Source organism: Mastigoproctus giganteus, chromosome 7 (genome assembly GCF_048544385.1).
Source record: "Mastigoproctus giganteus isolate SK-2022 chromosome 7, ASM4854438v1, whole genome shotgun sequence".
In the NCBI taxonomy this organism is placed as follows: Eukaryota; Metazoa; Arthropoda; class Arachnida; order Uropygi; family Thelyphonidae; genus Mastigoproctus; species Mastigoproctus giganteus.
This window is the reverse complement of record NC_143581.1, coordinates 92,683,075-92,710,295: the sequence shown is the minus strand read 5'-3', so window position 1 is coordinate 92,710,295 and position 27,221 is coordinate 92,683,075. Positions and strand designations below refer to the sequence as shown.

The window sequence follows — 27,221 nt, the reverse complement described above, 5'->3', positions numbered from 1 at the left end:
GGTATAATTACGTATCTATCTCAGCAATACAACTTCTGTATAGTCAGTTGACGAGCCAGATGAAAAGAGTGGTCCTCGATTTTCGATAAATCAATGAAATATACTTCCATTGCTACAAGATGTGAGGGGGGGAGGAGGTACTAACCTTGCACACTCAGTTTAAAATTAGTACGTTCTTTACCATGCACTTGTTTCCCTAAGTACTTCAATAACAGAGCACAACGTACAAAAGCTGGCAGCGTATTCTCAAAAGATACCATGGTTACTAGTGGAGATGTTCCGGTGGGCTTTGATCTTAACCTTCTTTTGATAAGTCATCAAAATCTTCTACTGGAAATCATTGAAATGAGGGATTTGTTGATTTCTAGAGCTGCGCACCTTCCGTTAACTACTGTTTTGTAATCTAACCTAAACAAGTTTCAAAATGTGATGTTCTATTATTGGATAATAAAAGGAACCATAATGTTTTCACGAGGATTACTCCAATAAGGATACCATTATGACTTAGGTTCAACTATTGACAGCTAATAGGTACAAAATACAAGCGATGGACTACAAAGAATAATGATTATTCATTATTCTTTGTAGTCCATCGTTCATTATTATTTTTTTTTTTTTCGTAAAAATTATTTTTATGTCACTACAAAGAATAATGATTATTCATTATTCTTTGTAGTCCATCGCGTGTCAACTAGCAAAGCACATCAGTGGCGCTGTTGCCGACTAGACAGAATAAATAAACCAAAATAAAAGCTCGCGCGATTATGACTTTTGGGAGCGTCTATTTTATTGAGTTCAAAAAGGTCCATAACTGTGGTTTAACAACAGACGTTGCTGGTTTTGTGCGGTTACAGTAAAGGACGTACTGTATTTGCGAAAAACGCATAAAATCCGGTATGGGGGAACTTTACACAGGATTCTGAGAATTTCTGTTTTTAAAGAAAACAAAAATTCTTTTGAAACTCTGGTCTTTGGTTTAACATCATCTTTGTTTGTTTTTTTTTTTTTTTCGTATCAGGTGGCTCAGATTCTCATAGAATATTTTTTAAATTATTAAAAAAATCATTAAGGAATACTGTAAAATATTTATCCTTAGCTTTTTATAAAGTCAAGCGAGTGGAATTAAATCAAACACAGAAGGCAAATTAGATAAGAATATTATGAGTCTGAGGTTTAACGTAAAAAAAAGAAGCTGAAGGGTGCACGAGGTGAGCGTGTCATTTATTCACCGTTGAGAGAGAATCCCTGAAATCAGCGAGAGGTGTTGCCAATAACAGATAAACATTTCCCGAATTTGTGAGCATTCGTTTCCATCCGCGTGTTGATATGAGCTCATTCAAGAACACGCTGAGACGCCTTGACAGGATGAAGCACCAAGGAGTGATATAACGTAGGACGTGTTCTTAGGGATTCTATTTATGTCCAACCCCCCTCCCACCTTCTGCAGAAGGCATACTTAACTACTTTAGCGCAGTAAATCGAGAAATATTAACCACATCATCATCGGAGGAACTTTTCGCACGTACCAATATCGGCAAAGTCACGTTCACGCCGACCAGCTTTCACCGAGTCTAATAGGCGAATAATAACTCCCCGTAAATATTTGCGTAGTTGGTGGGGGGGGGGGGCACGTGCACCCGATTCAGCGGACACTCGCCGTTTATCCGCGATGCTGCTGCTCGGTACAAACGCTGTCGAGATAGCGAAGCGATAATACCCGACTGGAAGAAATTACATATTTACTTACCTCACTACGTGTGCGAGCACGGGCGCGGTTTTATCCGACACGCCGTCGTTGGTGGCGGTTTACTCATGGCGGAGTTCGTGTGTGTGTGTGTGTTTCAGACTCACGGACATCGGCACCGAATTATCTCCGCTGCTGGCCGAACAAAAAACGGATCATTTCGCGATAACCGCAGATACTCCACCCTGTTCGTCTGAAGTCGACGTGTTTTAGCGGCAACGAGAACTTCTACGGTCCGTTGGCAGCTTTGGCGAAATCAATAACTCCGCACGTAACGCTTGCCGGCCGGCTCAAATAATGCACCGTTACCTGTGTCTGCCTTTTCCTTTGCGCGAGAGCGACGGCTGACCTTGGAATTGAAAGTACCGCTTATTTCATATTATATTCTAGAAGCGACTCGAAATTTTGCTATGCGCGTGAGACTGGCAATTTTCCTCTGTTTGGTATGGGTGGCCCGCGACAAGAGTTCCTGAGGAGAATACATATTATGCACCTTTCCTTTTGTACAGACTTGTAGCCTCCCTTCACCGAACAGGTTCACGATTACGAGAAAATAGCGTCATAAAAAAAGTGCCGCTCGCAATTGTGATCAATTTGAAATATTCATCCTTCTGTACGTCAACTGAGACATAACGGATGAGTAATGTGGAATATTCATTTCTAAGCCAGGCGGCGTTTCCCTTCTACAGGCCACTAATAATAGATTAAATGCAACCTTTGAATCTCTTAGAGTTGGTGTTACTGAATTTCCTATCTAGTTGAATATAAGAATCGACCATACGATAAAAGTATCATGTTTTGGGTAAATCCGTACTCGTTTCAAATCAGACAACTGTTTTCCCAAAATAATCCATGTTTTGTTTGATTAACAAGAGTATTTCGATTGTATTATTTAAATGAAAAATACTTTTATTTAATCTCCAAAATTTTTCAATCAATGCAATGATATCGTCTGCTTTCATTTGCATTTAAATTTAATGTCACGAGGTGAAGTTATACGTTTAGTGCGCTTTTGTGAAAGAAAATGAAACGCTATTGATATTTCCAAACATAATAAAGTTGACGATTATTCTGTTAATCTGTTTTATTCTATTGGACATCTCGAATAAAAGAGCACATTTCTATTTTTTAACAGCAATCTATAGTAAAATTTTGCGTAATTTAACTTAATGGGCTGTAAAACAGAATGGTACTTGGCCTGTTTATCTTTTAAATCATTTAAAATTTAAATAGTTGGTTTAAAATGTCACTGAGATGCATTTTTGACAAAGTTTCAGTTGATCTACTCGTGGGAAGACGTGTGGTCTCCTCCCGTTACAAGTCAATTGACACTTTGCTGAATATAAAGAGTAGTTCTGGGTAACAATGATGGTTCGCTCTCTTTAATTATTTAAAGAATTGTTTCTTTTAAGATGAATCGAGTTCCCAGTAGGATTTTACGAATTATGGGCGAGTTAGCGTTAATTTTTCTTCTTCATCTATGTTCGTTTTTTAAGTAAGGAAAATAGGGAAAGTAAAAACATTTAAGTCACGCTCTTTTCTAAGAAACAATGTATACAAATCATTCTAAGACAGTTGAACCATATTAAAATAAAAGTGGAGCCTGCTATGTCTAAAAAATTCACGAATCAACAGTGCCGATTTCATGCAGTGTTTATCGTTAAAACCCAAAGTTACTTAGATTGTTATTGTAATTACAACTGTTGTCTGAGAATAATACAGATGTGCTTGCATCTAAATTAGTAGAAGGTGAGGAACTGCTACAATGAATATCGTTTTGACTTAAACCCAATTTAGTGAAAGCCAACGCTTCTGACTTGGGTTAATTGATTTGAGTATGGTTCAAATTGCGTCTGATGGCATTGTTCTCGCGAAATTATGGAGCCTCCCATTTCATGTTTCTGTGGGCACTGCCCCCAAATTATTTCACTATTTCAAATGCAGCACCTACTTTCATCTGCACTGCATCGTAATTTACTTTAGGGTTGAGTACGGTTCGAACTTTTTTGTCCACTTGTCTTTCTTATTTCTGTCTCAACAAAACTTACACAGCAGAAATTCCTTGAATTTTCTGTATTTTTCAGAAAAAACAATGGCAGAAACGTCCTTATAAATTTTGTTTGCTTTAATTTATTTAACTCATTTGATGAGGCTATTTGGCTATAACTTATACTTTAAATAAAAGTGCTTACCCCTCCAACCTATGTTCTGTTGTAAAACCAACTATAACGAACAACATACATTGAGTGTCACTCACGAGAATTCAACTTGCTATAACGAAATATGACTGAGTAGGCGAGCTTTACAGCATTCAAGATGACAGAGAACAAGGTTCTCTGTCATCTTGTTAAACACAAAGCGGACTGCACTGAAAATTTAAACCTACATTCTTCAAAGGATGCAGAACAGGCTTGTGGGGATAATTAACTTCAGTAGAGGCATATGATGCACGAAAGCAAGATTATACAGCATCACCCGATAAAAAAAACTTCCCATTTAACTCATCCATTCGCTCCAAAAGATTATCCAGTTCTTCTTTCAATTTATTTAAGCTTTCACAACATCAGATGGAAATTTGTTCCAGCAATCAACTACCCGCTGGCTAAAGGCAAATTTTCGCACATCTATTCTACAACTATCTTTCCTCAGTTTGAATTTATGCCCCCTCAGGTGCGTAATCTGAGCAAGAGGAAGAATCCCATCAGCATTGAGCTTGCTCAATCCATTCAAGTCCTTATACACCTCAATCAGATCATCTCCCAGGTGCCTCGTCTCCAGACGCTACAATTTGTAGAACTCAAGCCTTTCTTGGTAACAGCAACCCTTTGTTCCCCTCACCAATCCCGTTTCCTTTCTCTATACTCGTTCCAACAGCTCCACATCCTAACATGAAGCCTTCAGTATGCAGTACTCAAGGTGTGGCCTGACCATTGCCTTATACAAGGGGATAATCACCTCCTTATCCCTGCTAGCAAAATTCCTGTATATCATTGACAAGACCTCATGAGCTCTGGCAGCCTGCCTGCACTGCTCTGAAAACTTCATATATGTTTGTTGTTATTTGGTTTTTAGGAGCTTTAGCAACTAAGGCCATATTGCTCCGGAGATATGCGGTGGTCATTCCCTGACCTTTCCGCATCCTCCGTATTTGGTGGTGACAGGCTCGAACCCCGGTCTAATCAAGAATGGTGTGCTACGCACTGCTGCTCCTGCCCACCTGGCTATGGAGGCGCCACTTCCTGTCTGATTGCACAATTGTCTCCAGGTCTTTTTCATTGTAGTATTTATTACTGAAAAGGCTTCTTCTTCTTTTCCGGCTTACCAAATACTACATGGAAGTAAGCCTAGCTTCTCCAGCATAGTTCGGATTCAAAACAGGGTCCGGTACGAAGGATGCCATATTAAAGAGAATCGTGGAAAAGCTCACCCGAATCTGGCCGAAAACTAAGATCATGAAAATAAATGTCTCGTCATTAAGAAATGTATTCCTACAATTGGGTTTAAGATTCCAAACCCTCCTCCTTGGTACATGTCAGTTTAAGCTAACAACACTAAGAATTGAAAACAACCCTTTATGTTCATGTGGAGCTGAAGAAAGTTGGAATCACATTATGTACACATGCCCCTTATCTGAAGACTTCTGGCTCAGGTTCTACACTAAAATCCAAGACTCCACAGCGTAATGAACAACTGTTGCAGCAGTTGTTCAGCTATGTTGCCTTTTCTGAGTTAGAGCAGTCAGTCTTCGAGACTAGAAGAGCCAACCACCTAATATATTTCCAGCAGATATAGGCAAACTAGAACGAAACCTCACATAATTGACTTACACTGACCTGACTGCTGAAGACTAAAACTGGAATACTACCCATGTCTTGTGAAAAGTGGGGGTCAGATCACTTTCTGACGCCTCTATCCCAGATATGGGATTATTCCTGTCATGCAAACCCCAGTTGGGGTAGGCTCACCAAGTGCTCTTAATAGTTCTGGTAAGCCTCAGCCGGGGCAGGATTCTTTGCTGGTGCTATTTCATAGTGCTGGATTATAGCTTCTTGGGGGCCCCCATGTGGGGGCAGGATTCACTGCATACCCCAGCTGGAGGTAGAATTTATTGCTGGCATTATTGCACAGTGCGGGGTTACCTCTTCTTGCAAACCTCCTCTGCTGGTAGGAACCATTGCCTAGCCGGAGAACGATGGACTGTCTGGTTCATCTCCCTGTGGTGATCGCAGAGAACGAGTCCCGCTAGAGGCCCTGCGGCCAAGTAGCCAGAAGAACAACAGAATACTATACACAAACAACATACTACACACACTTCTAGCATTCACAGAGTTCTGTTAATTCACAAGAATACTGACGGCGCAGTTGTGGGAAACCACCGGTGGCGGCCTACAAAACACTATGCCACTATAGTCAGCAGCACATACGTTTTGCAACAGCGCGGAAGTCTTCAGTCAATTGTGTTATGCATGATGGCGTTTCTCCACATATCACGAATAGTGCAAAGAATGTCCTTCCAGCATCGTGATTACCTCGTTCGTCTTTGGACTCCCGTGACTTTTATTTACTGTGGGATTATTTAAATACGTATATACTTATACTTCGGCGCGGCCACCTAGGTCGAATGAGTTAAAATAGACATTACTTGAAGGATCGGATACAGCGTGCTGACGTTCGCTCTGTTGCACTTGAAAAGCAACATCCCATGAAGTTTCGAGAACATCAGTCAGATATGCTGCTCACCAAATGTCAAAAACTTCAGTTGTGAAGGTCAGTCACCAGAATTAAAGCAACAGAAGGCGTTCCTTCTGCCCTTGAATCGCTTCCCCACCGAAGAATGAAAGCACTCTTCATTAAGACTGGAGAGAGATTAAATGCTCTTTCTCCAATGATTCCTCCAATTTTTATGCAATTAAGAGAATGATATTAGCAGTTTGATTAGTGAAACTTTTAGGTTTACTTTGTTTTTAACTTATTCTCTGTGCCGCCTGCTAGCAGACTAAGGAAAGAAAACAACAGACCATATCTGTACGAACTTTACCTTAATTAGATATTTTTGCAGTTTCAGGTGGCCTGATTAGGAATTGAGTAATTCTGAGGGCCAGAGCAATTTCACAGATTTTTCTTCTATGAATTTCGCGGAAGAAATTTCGTTAGTCCGAATGTGAAATCTCATTAATACGGAAGACTAATATTTCACATTATTCAATTTGAAGTATTTATTGATTCTCTGTTAGAAGCCAGATTTTGTTTCTGTGTTTAAGTACTCAACCAGATTCTTACCAATCGTATACTGTTAAGAGTTTGGTGGAGATATATTCGTCTTTCTCTTGATTTAATATAAATTTCTTAGATTATATAAGTCACTAAAACATTGACCAGCTCGCTTATCATTATTTAGTTTGATTTTGTGGTATCGTCACCGTCCTACCCACACCGGGTGGGAAAGGCCCGGGTTCGAATCCCATCGATGGCGCGAGGAACTTTAACGGGCTTTTTTCACTCCGTGGCTAAGTTAGTCGGTCTTAGGCGTAGATAGCATGGGTTTCCTTCCCAGAAACTGGGGGTTTTCGACCAGAGAACACACGCAACTTACAGACATAATACACAATGCTCGGCAGATGAATTTAAATATTCGGGTAGCCTAATATAATAGTTTGATTTGGTTTAGTCTGATTTTCTTGTTTTTCATCTGGAAGAGTGCCGCGCATAGGTTTGACAGGAGACACAGCAATGTCTGCAGCATACAGAGTTCACTCCTTAATTAATCAGCATCGTCATGTTGATAGAAACTCTGGCATTATAACAGTCAGTAAACCTAATGGTAGTTCTTTGAGCTACAATAGTGCCCTGGCATCCTCTCCTAACCAAGGTTCATCGGCGTAAAAGACTCGCTAGTGCATCCAAGAAGCAGCTTTTGGAATTGTTCAGACTATATGAGCTGGATAATACGTTTCTGATCAGAAACTATCTTTTATTTTACTGGTTTTATTTGGATTATTTTGTATATACGCGAAGGGGGTTGTCAAAGGTTGGCAGGGGATGTCTAATGCAATAAATTAAGAATAATGTCTTTCTTAGAACAAATAAATTAAGTAACATATGTACTGCGTTACGTTTCAGACACAGTCGCTCTCAAATCTATCACGTGATACATAGTCCAGTCATAGATACTCATAGCTTTTATCAAGTCATTCCACTTCTCCTCGATCTTGTGTGCTAATCACTTTCCCTTCAATTATGTCGTTTGACAAGTGCTTCTCTCTATCCTCTCAGTACACGCCCAATCCAATTTTTCTTTCTTTTTCTTATGACCCTTATCATATTTTCTCTGTTCTTTAATTAACTGTACATTTCACGGTCCTTAAATAACCTTTACGTTAACTCGATATACACGAGGGTTCTTTTCTGAAATGCTAATCTATCCATTAGAATTCTATCGGGTGAGCAAAAAAGTTCGTGCGGTTTATTAAAGGTTAATATTCTAACAAAAATTAAGAGGAAGTCATTTTAGATGGCGATGATGCAGCTTACTCTGAGTCAGTTGATGCCCAGAAAAGCAAAGTGCTGTGCGGTAAAATCGTGAAAAGTTAGGAAAGTGGCCAATTAGAATACCTTAGCGAGTACGTATACACTGGGCTTAAACACTTTACGTGCTGCATGTATAGTGTTTAACCATTTATGAACCATTCTTCGACGTACAGTCGAAGAATGGTTCAGAAATGCAAATTAGGCGATGGATCACTCGATGATGCGCGCTATGAGGGTCGACTGACAGCCACTGACGAAATGAAGGCCCGCCATCGAGTCGGATTCACGACAGATTCAATGTGAGTGAGAAAACCATTCATTTGCATCGACATAAAGTCTATACAACGGTTCCACATAAACTCACAGCAGACAACAACCTTCTGAAATTATCAGTTTTCTTCTCGCTGCTTTCGTGTCACGTGCCATTTCTAGAGCGAGCGCTGACAGCCGACGAAAAATGGCTTTTGTCAGCAACAACGCAAACGATCGCATTGTCGGTTGTTCATCTTGTGAATCTGTTTCGTACACATCGAAGACCGCACCCCACCGACAGAAGATTTTGCTGTGTTTAGTGGAATACAGCTGGTATCTTACATTGCCACTTTTCCACCTTCTGATCGCATGATCACAGAAGCCATAGTGTTTTGTTTGTTTTTATTTTATCTCTAAAAATCCACTAAACGGCGAGCATTGGACGTCATCTGAACTTTTCCAGTAATACCGGAACACTCAACCATAAACGGTCACATCAAACTCGACGATATGTATGGAACGAAAAAGGAATTCCTGGTCATTTCAATTTGAATAAAATCTGGTATAACTGGATAATTTTTTTAGTCTAATATAAAACTTTCACGAAAATTGAACTGCAAGTTAAATTCCACGCAAACAGATGACGACTACGCACTTTATTTTTAAATGCTCCCAGCAGACATGTTACCAAAAATTTATCAATGATTTGCCTGTTTTTGCTGGATGAAAAATCCCAGTTACTTGAGAAGGGGGGGACCGTGCAAACCTCACTGCAAAGCAACTGACTCAATCACGGTATGACAAAAGCTCATAAAATTCTTCCATACTGATGGAATTTGAACCTGGGCCCTTCCGCACGGCCCTATCGTATGTAAAATTTACATATTATTCAATTATGTAAATGTTGCTATGAGGGAGAGCGATCATAATTGCTTGATTAAACTTTTTAAGCTATGCGTTCACTCGCTATATCTCCTCGGAATGCCGAGCATATCGGGTTCAATCAATAGACATCGAGAAAAGATATTCACAAACTGCAGAAGGGAAAGAACCAATTGAAAGGGCTCATCTGCAGGAAATTTTCATTTTAAAGAGAAAGTCAAATGTGTTTAATTTTCTGTTGGTCATACATTACTTGTACGACTAACAGTCTAGAATTAAACACTATGGTTTACTCTTACATTGCATTATCCTATTCTCGTCAGGATCTTAATCCTCGTCACTTCAAATTTGACCTCTAGTATGTCTTCATCCGTACATATCAGCGGCGACAGAACGAGCTTCCACCTAGGAGACGTCGCAACTTTTAAAAGTTGCGAGCAGTTTCGACTCCTAATGTTCAATGGGAACCGTAGCTTCACTGTCATGTGCAGCTGACGTGCACACAAGCGGTCATCGAGGGTTGTGGTCGCGGTGGATGCACTCTGTTAATGCACTCCTGCTGTGCGAGTTCATGCCGATTCTCATTTTGTGGGCGCACATTTCAAAACACGATGATGACACTGTCGGTCTAATGTGGTGATGATTGATGTCCTCTTTTCGCGTGTTGCAAGCACGCTTCGGGACGTTGCACCCTTGCACTTTATGCCTCAATGTCATTCAAATGAATGTAAAAATTAAACAATCATCGAGAGCGAAAACTAAAGAAAATTTCAAAATAAAAGTGGGGCTGTATTTATAATTCAATTAATGGATCAGACACCTAATATCATTATTATTTAATTAATTTCGCAATTAAAATTTATTATGTCGTTCGTACCTTTAACTCGATTCCTCGTCAAGAAGTTTCAAATGATATATGTAGTTAAAGATGTCAAAGTCGAGGCTAAAATCTTGAATAAACATATAATAAATATAAAATCGTATTTTGGGATTGCCGTGTAGTTGGAGTAAAAGTTTCTAAATATTGCCCCGACCCAGGAAACTCCCGGAGTCCTCTTATTGCTGAGGATAGTTCGCATCAAAATGCTCAGACTAGTAAGTATTTAAGCGCATTAAAGCAAAGGCTTTGCGTTAATGTCAGAAACAAACTGCACAAAAAAATCGAGAATGTTATTCACTTACGCAACGTGTAATGCATTTCCATTTCTATGACTGCAGTCGCCACACAAATAACTACAGTATTTTCATACAACAGATATTGAAAGCCCAAATTATAGAGAGAGTTAGGTAATTTCCTCAGGTAAGTTAGTATTTGCCTATCGTTATTATATAACGAAGTAAATAAAGAAGCAAAATAATCTCTAAACCACGGAAATTTAAAAACACTTTATAAATTTTATTGCGTGGACGCTCTGCGGCGACGTGCCTCAGGCTGTTTACTTTCACTCAGTTCCTGAGCTTGATCTAGCCGATTTCAGCGTCAAACCCCATATTAGTGCTTTAATGTAAGTGATTTAAAATCAACCGCGGTCGTTCCAATTTTATTTTAGGTCCTAGCCACTAAAATCCCAGGAAAGTAAGTGGCAGGACCTGCCAGAGTACAATTGACTCAATGGTAACACCCGGCTAGCCTCCACGTGGCGAGGTATGGACAACGTCTGGTCCCATTAGGGGCCTGGCGGCCAATAAGCCGGATAAACAATGGGCACAACATATAACACTACTCATGACCCACACACTTCTAAATCTCTGGCTTTGACAGGGTACTGTCACCGATACATAGAACATTCGCGGAGATGGGAGAAATCCCAGGAGCCGCTAGACCCTCAATATACCTCATACCTCTTTGAGTTGACCGGGGTTAAAGTCCGTGACTGCTAAGTACGATTAACATTTGTATTGATTAATTTATTGTAAACTCCACTGACCTGGTGGTCGTGCCGGAGTATAAGCTATGAACCTTCATCGGTCTCAGGCCGTGGACGTGGGATTTTTTCCCCCCACAGAACAAAAACCGATCCTGGAACATACAGTAGACAGACGACTACACACCCGTTTTTGGCTGTATTGAATTTTCAAGGGAACCAACCTTCCCGGAGAGGGTTGTTCTCTTGTTGCCTCCCACTGTTTCACTTTCATTTTCATAAAGGGTTGTTTTTAAAGAATACAATTCTGCAGAACGGGCCACCAAAACGACTTCAGCAACGTAATTTCCTATTATGGGTGGCTAACGGAATCAAAACTTAATTATCGGAGTCAATTAATATTATTCAGCTCGACTTTTCCGCTTTTTTTTAATTTTAAATATGACATTTTCTGGTTGACTCTAAGTGCTTAAAGAAGTTTTTTTTTTAATGCATTGCTATCTTTTCGCTGTGTTCCTTTACAGTAGTTAAAAGAACAACCGGTTATATAAAAATATTTATGATGATTAAAAAATACTCCTTTTTAATTTGCTTAATTTTCCCTTTGAAAATCAGTATATCTTCTCTACTTCCGGAATTGGCAAGAAATGTTCTGACTCCCACAGACAGTGTCAAATTCCTAGGAGTAATCCTTGTTGCGAACCTCACCTATAAACAACAAATCCAAGCTCAGTATTCCAAAGCTCTGGGAGCCTTCTGGGGAATGAAAATAGATCTGTGCAAAACTCACAATAATCAAGAAATACCTCGCAACTTACTTCAGTAGTGCGCTGTCCGATTCCGTGGAAGTTTGGTCGGCGGCACCACCCATCAGCCTCAGGAAACTATGGGGCCTCGAATTCTGGGTGCTGAAGTGGGCCAACTTGTGGTCTCACAAGATCTACACGACATCTAAATCTGCACTCTGCTCCAACCTGCAATACACTCTCACAGTGCCTATGTGAGGAAAATAAACGCATTCCTTCATCTGTGCTCATCTAAGCGTGATCACATCAACATCTGGAACATGGCTGGTTGGTATTCGCTAGAAAGACATCTCCACAGTACCCCCTCCTTGTGCTCAAGACTCCAAAGATTACAGAATTTCAAGGGACACTCAACTCACTCAACATCGACAAGGCATATCGCGATGGCATCTTGGCCTATCTTTCTGTTTGTAAAGCACAATTGTGTAAGTGCTGGTCCTAGTTAGCCGATGTCATTTTATGTTCTGTTCAATGTGTAGTCCTTTTTCGTTTTAATATCGTTATCGTTTGTAACTTCTCAAAGTAGCTTAGCTCTGTATCTCTGTGTTTGCTCACTTGTATAAACAAACTATTGTAAGATTCCTCTGGCTTTCTACTTTATTCACATTTTTAAATGGAAAAAACAAGCGGTTAAATAAATTTACATGAGAAAAGTGACAACCGGCAGTTTTCTGAATTAACTTGATAAGTCATGTTGAATATTTGACAAGTGATTGGGAAATCACGCTGCTGAAATGATTCTCGGTGTCCTATTCTTCAGAATTGCCTTAAAGCTTCGCGTTTTAAAGAAAATTTATAAATAAATGTGATTTCCAAAAATCCCATTCCTTCTTTTCAAGCGATAACAACATATTCATTTTTAGGTTTTCTGAGGATTAAGAAAATGCTTTATTTGTTCAAATTTTAAATCAATCGAATGTACCACTGATTGCCTTTACAGTTTAAACAATCTGACAAGAGGAAAGAACTGATGACTCAAACAGAAATGCATTTCTCCACCTGTGTCACACATTCATTCGCTTCTCCAACAAGCCCTTAATAATCGAACAGCAGCAGCAGTATATCATTGGTTTATTGGGATAACTGCAATATCCTAAATATCCCGTCCATCTCGCGCGCGTATACGCGCACACTTACGTAAGGAATCATACTACAGTATATCATAATGATATCACACGAGCTTCACTTTTCAAGCAGCAGGATCCTTAGTCAGAACGTGTTTACTGTTCATACTGACAGTTTAGATTATCCTCGAACAAACTTCGAACTATTCTCGTGAAATATTTCATTTTATAACGTAGCGGGAGACAAAGAATCGCAGTACAAACATACAAAGCGCAGCAGTTTCAGAATAAATGTTTAACTTCGTAATGCGTGGAAGAATTTTTGGTATTTGAGGGTAAAGAAATGCAATAATTATTCCTTTGGAAAAGGAATCATTGAGCATCCTAGTACATCACTCCAGTTGAAACCTCCATCATATTTGAATTCATCAAATCTGACGAAGGTTTCTGAAACTGTTTTAACTATAAGTTGGTTTTCTCTGAATGACTGTGGAGTATAAAATGGAAGAAATGGCACTTTCTTTTTTTGTGCGTTTTTCTTCCATTTAAAGACATTTTGATCGCAACTTTTTATTGAATTAATAATTTATCTACATAACGAAACATTTCGTGAGGGCATTTTACACCTTTGTTACAATGTCTAAGCTTTGGTACTTACATTGTCTTTGGTGGCTCGCTGCACAGTACTGTCCTTTGTCTTTGCTGATTCGCGAGATTCTTCCGCTTTTGAGGTCGGTAGGCTTTCCGTTGTCAGTAGCGTCTCCTATCAGAAAAGATAATGATCTCTATGAGTTTTGCGATGACACCTGCAGGTTGTTATGGTAACAACAAGAAAATAAAGAAAGATAAATGTGCTCAAAGAAAAAGTTTTGACGTGTACTCAAGTCAGGCCCTTTAAAAAAAAAAAAAAAAAAAAAAAAGGAAGGTTTTCGCATCACTCGGCAGGACCGGGTGATCATCTCAGCATCGGAATCAAATAAACATCAAAGGCTGAGGGATTATTTTCGAGTAGTAAGGAACCCTTTCGTGCATATGGGGATGAATGTAGGTGTAGTAGCCTTTCAAGGTTATTTCTGGCATCCTGTTCATATGGTTGATATTTTTAGTGTGCGCGTTGTTCATTCTTCTAAGAGTATTCAATGTGCTAAATTTAATTCAGTATTCATGAAGTGTTTAGCAGTAATTTGTTCCCTAAACATGTTATAAATTTCGTAAGTTTTCATATCAGTTTACTTCCATAATATTGCTAGACCCAACTGTGAAATCACCGACGCCTTTGTTTGACCATCTCTGAACTAAGCCTTACTGATATTAGACTCGATTTCTTTTAAGTAAATAGCTGGGTATAAATACACTACAAATTTTGGTCAATCGCACTCAATGGCTGCATTATTAATATTTATTTTTTATTTCTTTGAATATGGTTATCTGAGACCACTCTATGCGAGATGAATGCCTATCTTGTAGATCTGGCAGCACTTCTATTGTCTCAGCTCCATTCCTGCCAATCGTAAACCATTTAGAAGAGCCTGTAACCGTTAGAAGTGTGGAGACTGCCTCCCCATCTCTAGATCTTTCACTTATTCTTCTAATTTTCGTTCATCGAAGAAAAAAGGTTTAATCAGTCACTTAGATGACTTGAAGCTTGTCTTTATGAACTTAATTCTGTCAGAGAATGGTGTGACGCTGTCAATGCTGCATCCAGCAAACAGTTCCAAAGCTTGCAAGACGAACTATCGAAAAACTCATCTGAAATGCTATCTCTCAGCACGGGAACGTTTTATTATATAGCCTTTTCGAAAGGAAAATTGCTGTAATAGTTACCCCATGGGAGCAATGAATAAGGTACTTCAAAAAGTACAAAACGTAGTAGAAAATCATAATGATTTTCCTTATAAATGCACAAAATGGATTCTCATCACGACTCACTTAGAATTTCGTTCCAGTTATACCATAACTGAAGACTGCATTTGTCATTTCACCTCGTCTGCTGTTCCTATAATGTTTTACTGCAGTTCAGTGCACTCTGTAAAAACTATGTATGTCAGCGTTGCCTCAACGATATTTCTATACGCCAGAGCTCTGATTCTCACATCTGTTTTAAGTGCTACTTTACTTCTTCCTCTATTGTCGTGTTCTGAGTCTCTCATTCGGTAATTTATCAATCGTCGCCTTATCTTCGATCCACATCACTTTCTGATGGGCCTCTTATTCTACAATCTCATCTGTTTCACCTCATCTAAACAGAATTGATTACCTCTGCAAAATTGTTCTTTCCAAGACTCCCAGACATGAATCGGTGACCGGTCCTGAAATTATTCAAGCTTCGGTCTCATCCTCTTCCCGTATAAAACCGTCACACTGTGAGACTACTGTCTAAAGCCTACAAATACTATCGATCAGCCTTCCATGCTAATTCTTTTTAATATGAAAGAGTCTAACAAGATGGATCGCAAAGCACCTGTTCTTATCTTAAATAGTAAGCAGGTGTCCTTCAGTGGTACTGTGAATTAACTGAATATATGTCCTGACACCTCATTACCACCATACTTGGAAGGCAAATCTACTTCTAATCAAGTGTTATTCACCCTTATCAGGCAATATTAAGCTCTCCGCCATGTATTCAAATATAAGTCTTGATTGTACTCGCTTTTCCGGAGTCTGCATGCCCAATAACCCTACGAAAGCATGTCAGCCGTCACTTCAGCAGGTCAGTTTTTACCCTCAGTTCCTACAAACAGTCTTCAACCTACCAGCTTTAATCAGCATCTATCTAATACACAGTCACCAATATCAGTTGATATGTCTCGTTGTTCATTTAACAGAACTAGAGCGCCACTCTTCGCCTTCGGAACCAACAAGATCTCTAAATTTCAAGCTGTCCCTTGTCAAGTTCGGTCTTTGGTCAGTCGGTTGCTCCTTCCATAGATCGTTCAGATATTCGAGATTTTCTCTACACTGAATTGGGTCTTCATACTTCTGTGAGGAAGTCATCTTGACTATGCTTCGTTTCTAATATTAAGTAAATCACCTGAACAGCACGTATTTTAGATACGGATATCTGGCCAATTGATGCTATCATTAAGCCTTGCACATCTTCAAGCACTGCTGCTCATCTTCTGAGACTTATTCATCCTAACTAGCAATTATCTTCTCTTTGTATATCAAGATACTCATTATTACTCTTTTATGGAATTGTAGAAATGTTTTTAAATACCACTGCTGTGTCTTTGCAACAAATTTTTGCCGTAGTCGCCCTGGCTACATCCATATATACTTGAGAGTGAATTTTTTTTCTCTCTCCTTTCCGGTCTATCGTTCTGATTGAGACTCGAAAAGTGGTAGTGTTGCTATCTTTATCCATCACCCTGTCAAAGTGCTACAGTTCACAAAACATTCTTCCATTGAAGTATCTCGTTATTAGTTAACTAGGCAGGAAAGCTGCTTCTTCTTCTTCTGTTTATGTTTTTTTTATTATTTTTCTCTCCCAGTTTCTTTATCAACCATTCAACAATTACAGAATATTATAGATGAGGCAATTTTTCGAAGCTTCCAAAAGAAATACCACTCATTTTAGGTGATTTTAATATCCCAATTGCCTTTGATCTGAACCGCTCACCAAATTCATTGGCTAAAGCATGAATCCTGCAGCATTTGACTTAGTAATGTCCTAACTAAAATTTGTATCTTCCCCATTCCTGAACTCTTCTTACATTGATTTAGTTTTAACCCATGAATCAACTCGCTTCACAATTTCTAAGAGTGAGAATTTCATTTTCTTTCTTTATCTTCTCTTTGACGTCATGTTAAGAAATCTCAATTTTCTAATTATCTTCACTCAGTAGAAGCTTAACTTACTCGAAATTAATTTGAAATCTTTATGGTGCTATCTCAAACAGCTATCGAGATCTAGAATTCAAATATCTCAATCAACTTTCCTAGTGGCATTGATAACCATTTATAAACTTCGTTCTCCCAAATAGAAAGTCCCTTTTAAGTCCTCACTGTTGATAATATCCAAGTTGGGCATTTTTCCTCTTAAAGATTTCACTGCTCCTGGCACTGATACCCTCCCTGCTCTTTTCTTCAAGAAAAGTAGTTCCTTTCTAGCACCAATTCTTATAAACCTCTTCAATTATTGTCTTCTGTATGGTTGTTGCCCTTCAGTGTTCAAAGGGGCCTGTATTATCCCTATATATAAAAAAATAAGGTGAGAAAGCCATGCCTAGCAACTATTTCTTTAATCTAATCTTTAAAGATTACACTGCAGACTGATCACTTTGTTGACAACACTATTATTCGAACAAATATTTCTGCCCATAAATCGGTGTGTCTTATGTGTTTCCAGTGACGAGATTACCAAACTACATTCCGAGAACGAATTGCTAATATCGGCAAATGCAATCAGGTGTGTCCACTAAAGAACGTGAATGGGACCACAGCGACAGTCGGGAACTGCATGTGGTAGGAAAACTTTTATTGTCATTATTTTTCAGATTCGACGAGCGCTTCAGAAACGGAAATTGCTCTTTTGTAAATTAAATTCTTTGTGAACCCCTCAAACGACCGATGAATAGTGGTGGGGGAAGGGAAAGAATCGCCGCTGGAAAGAAAAGTGTCATTCAGAAAACAGGCAGTGCAATAAAGCTGAACAATGCTGTTCTCATAATTATTACTTCATTTTATCGCAACACCTCACTAAATTAATTACGAGGAGGAGGAGGAAGTTTGATTTTCGGACTAAACATTCGCTCTCTTGCTAAGGAGAAATGAAGAAAGCGGCAGCATCCGCTAATATTCTGTCTTCCATTTATTTGTCATCAGAATTGACGCGTTTTCAGTTCAGTAAAGGTCCCTTGTTTCTTTCTATATGACGTGTATGTGCTAACCGAGATATCGGAATATTTTTGTTCTTAGTAGGTCTGTTTATATGCGTTGCACATTATTGCTGTTCTTATATGTGCTGAATTTCTTAAGAAGAAGAATGTCCTCCCGCGTACCTCTTCTAGAATTAGGCATCTATATCAAGTCTTATCCACTGGGTCTGTCAGTAATACTAATGCGATCGTTTTTTCTGGTGTCGATATTGGAGATTTTATGGGTAGGAAATGACAGGTTCATTTACTTTCTGCAAGAGCAGAGGATCTCACACGAAACCTCTAAGTAAAAACGCTGAATCGTATCTGCCATGCAGTTCATCTGAGGACTTTTCCAATTTATTTTAAGCGATACAGATACGCCTTCAAAAAGTAAAGTCAAATTGACCTAACCAACGATTAATCAAGAATTACAAAAAAGTATCCAGTACTTAAATGAATTGGTGGTGGCGAAGTAAATTTTTGACAAAACAATGAGATCGACTCCTCTTGGAAAAATGCCTCTGAAGAGATAATTACAACGTCACTGATTATGCTTTTATATCGCTGTAATGCTACTCTTTGGCAACTGAAGCAGCTTTTCAATAACGATACCCAAATTGAAAAATTGCGTGGACCAGTTATTTTCACACTCAGTGTGCTATTATTCTGTGAAAACAGTTTTCAACAACACCAGTCAAGCCAGCTACACCATTCACAATTCTGTTAAGTGCAAGCAGAAGCCATCCACCCTGGTCGAACACAGAGGAGTTCATTTCGACACTTTCGCACGCGTTCCCTCTCCATCTCAGCTAATCTCCCATTTTACCCACTAAACAATTACTGTTTTTTTGTTTGTTTTTTGCTTCCACCGAATATTTTGTCCCATCTTAAAGCATGCGATACTTTGGTTATTGCTTATATAATTGGAAGGCATATTCTTCTGGTTCATCCTTCATGAAAATCTGTTCCAGACAGTTCAATTCCAATCCCTGCATGATGCGGTGGAGCATTCAGTGAGTAATCTGTTTTTTCTTGCCTAAAATCACGAACATCTGTTTGAACGTTGTTATTTATATCACATTGCGGATAAAAAGAAAAATGCATCGAAAAGACTATTCTGCGGTGTAAAATTTAAGGAACAATCGAGGGGGGAGAGGTGGAGGACAAATTAATCAGTTTAAGCCTGTGGAAACAATGCAAAAAGAGAACACATACCGGTTTAGCACTAAAAATCATACAAAAATGTTACTTTAAAGTAAATTCGTGTAGCACACTCAATTCAACAGAAACGCATGCGTACATCATGCTTATGTTTCTATCGCGGCAGTGCATATTGCATGCAGTTTACTGACCACGTTCATACTGATTAAATGCAAACAAAAAGCTCCTTTAAATACGTTATTAAATCTCTGAAAATGAACCAGCGCTATTTATAGCTCCTGAAAAGTTAAAAGTAAATGCTTACTGTGGCCACCAGTAACTTGGTTGCCATGGTGACGAGGCGTTCTGCTTCCGCTCTAGGGACGCTTCCCAGCTGTTGATGCGTGCAGGGTGTTGCGCTGTGGAGGAAAATGAAACTTGCATTAGTGTTAGTTGCAGAGATTAATGGCTTTCTCACAGGAACACTGCTGTCAGGACACAGCACAAATATGTATTACTCCCAGTTAGTATTTTCTCAAAGCGTGTCAGCTATCTGATAAACAGAGATTAAAGTCTCTAACGTTTCATTAATTGTGTAGCGACAGGATGGAGTTTCTGAACTGAAATGCGGGTTACATTGAGTAATCGCAACCTTTATCAGATGGAGAATCCATCAAAGACTTAAACCCAGAAGAAAATTGAGCGAGGGAAAGATGAATTCCCTGTCTACGGGTGATTTAAACGGGGTAATCCTTCAGAATACTTCGCGAGAACAAAACCGCACCGTTAACAGTGCCGCTCCTTTCTGACGCGAAATATAAACGTATGAAACTCATTATCTTCCAAGAGAAAGTAGTTTTATCGGTAACTGCACTCGGGATGTCAACAGAAATTAGAGTACCAGATCATTACAGTAAGCGTTGGAAAAATTTTAAATTCTAAGACATAATTATGACTAATAAGATGAGACTGTTATACAGAGTTAAGTAAGATTAGAATACAATTATGAGACTAATCCAACACCCAACTTCTTATCATGATTGATGTGGAGAATGGCTTCAATTTTCATGTTTGGCTAGCCCTCTAAATATTATTGGTTGATTTCAATGCTTTGCTTTACTGATGCTTTCTTTCTTATGAGTCCTACTGGAACCGCATTTCTGACAGTCGACTTTGAGGAGATTAATTGGGTGCAACTCTCAAATGGAGAGTAACGTGTCCATTTGTTGCGATCTAGTAAGAAGCGTTCTGAGCAGTGGAATGCATCCTGTGTCTCGCTGATATTAAGGGGACAAACCCGACTATCTCTAGAGGAGGAAACTACTTAAAAGATTATCAAGAAAGGCTATGTTAGCTTCTTTGATACGCTCCAGGGTTTTAACTTTTAAAGTAATCTCAATTGTCCGATTCCGAAATAGTAAAAGGGCATCAAAGTTTAACACTTTGTGAATTCATTATTGAGAAAATTTTCACTCTGTTTTGCGGCCCAGCACACAAAATTGCAGAACCGATGATCATCTCACGTAATGTTATCCAACGAATTGAAAAATATAACTTCAGTGCGTCGTATAAGTATATACAATTTTTTTTCAAATATCATTCTCAGGTTTCGCAATTCGATATGTCATCCATGCGTTAAATTACGTTGTTTGTCTACATTTACTAGTAGTGGCGAGTCTAAATATGTACGGATGTTCAGGAGGACATGCGCTCAAGATTTGAAAGGTAAAAATCTGCAAGTTTTGTTCCGTGTTCTTTCCTAAGTGCGCATATTGAGAACTTGCGTTGTCAAATTCGTGCTGAAGGCAAAATTATTAATCTACACTGCAGGTGAAGATCAACACAGCACGATCAATGTCTACAGCGCACTGCAGTTGATGATACCGTCACAAAATATTCGCCACTTCATTGAACGAAAGTTCGAATGTCCAGCTGCACATTCATTAGTGCTGTGGGTGCCCACAGTGCATCTGAGATGGCACGTAAATCCCATAAACAGATGTGAGCAAGCGTCAGGCGAATTGCGCAGCTACTCACAAGGAAATGAATGACCGTATCTCGGAAGCTTTCTTCAGGATTGCTTTTTATCTCTAATGATGCGAGGCGAAGCGCCATTTTCTATCAAGATGTCTGCCTTGACATCCGACGTTACTGCAGCGTTGATATGACGTATGCAGTTAATAAACCTGCATTTCGCTCTGCTGCGATGGCAAATTCTTGCAGTTCTTCTTGCTTTATCTCTTAGAAAAAGGGATGTCAATACATTAGCTGTAAATTTGCACGAATCGCTTTTTCGCCATTCATCTCGAGGATGCTGGATTTTACTTTCAAAGTTGATCCTGCATTACACTCTACATTTCTGCAGAAACTGTCTTCTTTGGTGTAGAGTCACCCTTCCAGTGTTCTGTGACAGGCGCATCGAATTAACAGTACTAGCCCGACCTCAATGTAGTCCACACGCCGAAATTCTCGTTGTAAGCCTTCTCATTGCAACTAATATTTTACTTATTCGTGAGAGCATTCCATTGAATTTAGCCCAGCAAAAGGTTCAAGCAATTGTTAATTATTAGCAAAGCGTAGCCGAGGATATATATAGCCCTGAACCTAGATAAGTTGGTAATTTAATGGATGCAACGTCAATGAATAATTAATTCTCGATTTCCTGTTAAACTGAAAGTGCAGGGATCCGAGAACCAAATACCTCCTTTCTTGGAATATAATTCTGGCTGCTCTGATTTTTATTTTCGGCAAAATTATCTGCTTAGACACACAAAGAAAAGAAACAAAAACAGATGAAGATTGTTAATAATATATTGGTGATTCAAATTAACGAAATTAAACCGAAAAATGGCGTTCTCATTTATTTAGAGACAGCTGTGATGTATTTGTGTGATGTCCGCAATTGAAAATAAACACAAATCTGTATGGAAACGTAATTTTGACATTTTAATACGTATCTAAAAGTACGGGTTGTCAGTCTATTCTTGTTCATCCGCCTAAATCGTCGTTATTAAAAAAAAACTGGTTGTTTGTTCGTGCATTATTTAGTTAAATACGTTTAATAATGTCTGAAAACAAATAACGCAAATGAGACACTTCTTTATCTGAAAACAACGCAGATTAATATTACTGGAGAACCTTGTGTTAATAAACTGATAGTAAATAAAAAAAAAATAAAAATAGGCCGCTAATAAGCATTTTATAGTAGGTGAGGGTTTCGGATCTATTTGAAAGCGCGTCATGTCTGCTACGTACCACAAGTTTTTATAATATTACATGTATAGAAAAAAATATTTTCTACTTTAAGGCTTATTCGTATACATCTCGACTTTTCACGAATATATTATGACCGTAATAGGAAGATTGACAGTGTTTACAAATACGACGGACAGAAGATACCGAGAAAAAATGCACTAAAGTGCTAAAGGAAGCTACCAGTGACCAGATTTGCTACTTGTTTATCATTACCATCGTGGCAGCTAAGGCCATGAGCATTCAGTATAATGTCTATAAACTGTGTGCGTATTGTATGATCGTTTCCTGTTTTTCTAGATGAAAAACCTTGAGTTTTGACTTACTCGGCCACGGTTGAGAAAAGTCCATAAAATTCCTCTCGTCTCGATGATATTTGAATATCCTGAAATCGTTCATATGGTGGGGCAGGACAACGATCTTAATCGCTGTGAAAGCTGCAAAGGATCACATTGAACAGCTCACAACGTAAACCGTATTCGAGGTACCAAGTTATCGATAATGGTACAATGTTTCTACCAGCTAGGTGGTTACAGATGCTTTCTTGGCAGTTTATCTCGTACACCATTCTCCATTGTAGGCATGATACTGTGTAGCACAGATGTGTTCTGCCATATTTTTTAAATGAACGATTCAAAAGAACAACCTCTGATGGTTTTCTATTCAGCAGTTTCTGCCAAGAGTCCCTGTGACTTCTTGTTTTTAGACATGAAATTTAAGCTCAAATAAGAGAGCTTTTACGATATCTTAGTGGATGCATAGTTGTAACAGATGTTTTACAATATTTTATTTTGAGTGACACCAGATTGTCCGATCCGTATCCTATGGGAAGGACAATTTTTAGCCAGCCGAATTTTTATATAATCCAAAATTTTGAAGGACAATAAATGATTGAATGAAAACAGCACTATCAGCTACGTGTAATTTATTTGTTCAGGACAGAAACACTATTACAAGAATCAAGAGTGAGCTGTTGGTTGACAAGAACAATGTTTGACGTCAAAGAAGTCTGATATGTGAGGAAAAACATGTACTGAATTTTTATACGCTATTTATTTGAATGTTGCCAATTCAATCTAAAGTTAAAACAGATTATCAACGTCTCACAGTTCTACTTACCCCGTCATCAAGCCTAAATCACCGTGAAAGGAACCATCTTGAAACTGAATACTAAGTGATAACATTTCAATGAATAGTTTATACAAATTCCTGAGTGGTCTAACAGTGTCTTTATTTCATTAGCTACACGATCTGAAAATCACAATATTCCTTCCGCGATCCAAAAATGGTTCGAATTAACAGAGTGAAATTTCGGCTGCATTGAAAGCTGTAAATAGTTGGAAGAAAAGCAATGAGTTGACAAAAAATATTGAGTGTATGATGGAGACTGAATTTATGCTATTAAAACTTACTAGAGAAGATTTCAAAGGAAAATGCAGGATCAAACGCTTCCTCTCCATTGACGCAGCAAGTGGGTTAGCACCACACCATAAACAATTTAATTAACGAAAACACAATGACATGAAAGATGTTAGAATGAAAATATAATACTGCGGCTCTAAGATTAATTATCGCATGCTCTCAACGTTGTCATGAGACAATCATGTAAAGTTCCTATGTACATTAGTCCCCTTTGTAATCTTTAATCTTCATTTTGCGTTTGAGTGTTTTTAACTTTGAAGGGTACGGAATTTTATTTTTCGAAAAAAATTGAACAGCCAGATGATGGATCCCACAGTTTTCGATCTTGGACCAGAAACCAGGAGGAGAGGATACCTGCGCTTTATGTAGTGTGAACTGAATGGAATTCTACACATGTTTTTAACACCAAAGCACTTGGATATTCTTGCAATATTTTACTAAGGAAATCAAATGAAATCAGTTGTTTTTGCTTTACCACACTTGCTTTTCATCAAAAGTATTTTGACACTGTTTCTCAATGGTCGCCCCACTTTTAACGTACTTCTTCCAACGATTCGCTAATATCGTGATTCCTTCTTGGAAAACTTTTTTTTTTTTGGTTGGTCCTTTATCAAAATAGTAACATATACCCTAGCACACATCTGTTGGTCTTTGAAGGATAATGAAATATGTTCGAATTCTGTTTCCTTTTCAATAGATCGTCAACTTATTTTTTTCGATATCTTCCATTAGCTGCTCTGTAGTTGTAGTAAAAACACCATTAAGTCTTCCGGTCCGACATTTCAGGTTCCTTACATCAATAAGTAATTAGTGTTGTGTTTCCTTTTCTTTAATTCTCGATCTACCATACGGTAAAGTTGTAAGTTATGACTGAAGAGAACTTTCACCAACAATGTGTTTCTTTCTGTGTGGAGCTTTAAAAATGTATGCATCCATCCATAAACTAATGGAATAAAAGCAGAATATTCTTATACTTCAATTAGAATTTACTCGTTTCTTTGTATTTCTTGAATCACGTTAGTTTCTTGAAGTAACTGACAAAGAGAGCGCAGGTGGTTTTAAGTTGATAGCAATCTGCCATCAATAATAAATGAGGGACCTGCGCGCGCGCACACACTTACAAGAAAATCTGAAAATAACTGAGCATTTTTCAGGATGGTTGCTTATTATGGGTGGCGTGTGCTTGTCTTTTTCAATATCGAGTTTATAATTCGTTGGATAATCATACGTGAGATGATCATCGTTCCGAAAGATCGCTCGCATCCAGGAAAACGGCAATTTGCGTGTGAAGTAAAATCAGAAAGAATCACAGGATGTCCATTAGATACAAATTACCTCGGATGCTGGAAGCGATTATGAGCTCAGAGGAAGATTCGGATGGTTACAGAACACACGCAAACATTTTCAGTGCACCTGCAATTTTGGAAATAACTTCGTTCTCGTAGAATAGGTAGAATATGTGAGCGCAAGATTTGTATCTAAGAAAAAGTACTGGTAAGAAGCTAACTTTTGTCTTTAGAAAGTATCTCATTTTATTAGAAATGAAATAAACAGCAGAAAACTTTGGTCGAGAAACTGTTTGGAAGAATAAAAAAAGCTACGCAGTGATAGAAGAGGGATCTTTATTTACAGATAGGGCCTGACTGCGTCAGAACACCATTAAACGAAAGATAATTTTTTAAGTAAAATTACTTGAATGATGAAAGTGAGCGGACTGATAAATGATATCAAACCGCTAACGAACACCTACTGACATTAATGGTGATAAATGATCTCAAAGTATGTCCTGGTGAAGCAGATTGCAATAAAGAAGGTCTTCTATTTATTATTATTCAAGATAAATTGCAACGAAATTGCTTTTAATTTACAAAAGTAAACAATTACAAGACATTTGATTTATATAGTTTTTTTTTTTTTTTTAACCATAGAAACGAGCAGCGAAAAGTAGTTTCATTTCAGGAAACAAAGCTTATAAATTGTGTATACTTATTCTCATTTATCTTATAAGCATATATTTATTAGGTGATATAAAAGGAATAATTAGCCTTATAACACCCCCTTTTTTGGATTATGGAAGGTTATAGCCCCCTAGAAACTCCTTCACACAGTCCCAAATATAAAAAGGCATTTGAAAAGTTCGTGGCCTCAGTATGAATGGTTTATTTGAGGAGTGTAGTAACATGTTACTATTTTTTTAACGTATCCCCCTTTGGGGGTCAATACATTTTTTGCCACCAATGCTGCAATGCGTTGATTTCAGTTGCGAAGAACGTTTGCTCTTCGGTCTCTAAGAATATATCCACTGCAGAAATGACGTCACTGTTGGTGGGAAAATGTATGCTAGGCAGGTATGTTTTCAAATTAGGAAACAGGTGAAAGTCCGATGGCGCTAGATCTAATGAATATGAAGGATGCAGTGCATGCAGTCATGGCAATGACAGACTTATGAGCAGGCGCGTTGTCCTGGTAGAACAAGACTCCTTTGCTGAGTTTTCATCGGCGTTCTTCTTTAATGTTTTTCACGAAAACTCTGCGTAATATACTCCTGTGACCGACTGACCTTTCTGAAGGTAATCCACCAGCAACACTTCATTAGCATTACCCCTCCTTCCTCTTCCCTTACTCGCCAACCCAGATTTCCTCCTGGTGGGGCATGGGCATGCCCCACTGACTTTTAATGGGGTCGCCTCCTCTATTGACCCCATTTCTTCTGTCTTTCTCCCCCCAGTCTTCAGTCTCCTCTCCCTCTCTACCTGCTCGCCAGCGTATATCCCACAGGTCAAAATTTAATAGCTCCAAATTAATTTCGCTCACATTTCGGTCTTTCAATCTAGCGATCAACCCACGCAAACGTTTTTTTTTGTTTTTTTTTTTAAGGTCCTTGCCACTGAAATCTCAGGAAACTAGGTGGCAGGGCCTGCCAGAGTAAATAACTGTAATACTAGTGTACCTGGTCTGCCTCCACGGGGCGAAGTGTGGGCAACGTCGGGCCTCAGCTGGGGTCCGGCGGCTAAAGGGCGAGAAGAACGGTACACAACATCACACACATCAAGATCCATATACTTTTAAATCTCTGGCCTTTACAGTGAACTGTATCACACCACAATGTAAACTACGCGGAGATGGGGGAAACCCCTGGTGCCGTTTGACCCTAAACACACTTTACACTTTACTTCATTAGCATCCCAAAAAACCGATGCCATCACCTTGCCAGTAGAAAGAATCGATTTGCCTGTGTTTCCACTGTTTCTTTGTCTCCGACTGAAAATGATGGATCCAGGTCTCATCCATGGTCATATATCTTGCAAAGAAATTTGCTGAATCTGTTTGAAAACGACGCAAATGTTCACTTAACTTAATAACTTTTGTGTTTTTATCTGTTGTCAACAGCTTTTGGACCATCGTGC

At 38.7% G+C, this 27,221-nt stretch overlaps 1 protein-coding gene across 1 annotated transcript in view; it reads right to left on the bottom strand.

Moving 5' to 3' along the window:
* Positions 1-27,221, bottom strand: part of LOC150083078 (uncharacterized) — a 305,874-nt gene that overhangs the window by 117,366 nt on the left and 161,287 nt on the right. Inside the window, exons 6-7 of the mRNA XM_090377773.1 lie at positions 19,466-19,559; positions 13,800-13,904 (exon numbers count right to left, since the gene is read on the bottom strand). Coding sequence (XP_090233899.1) covers positions 13,800-13,904; positions 19,466-19,559 — 199 coding nt within the window. The remainder of the gene's footprint in view (positions 1-13,799; positions 13,905-19,465; positions 19,560-27,221) is intronic.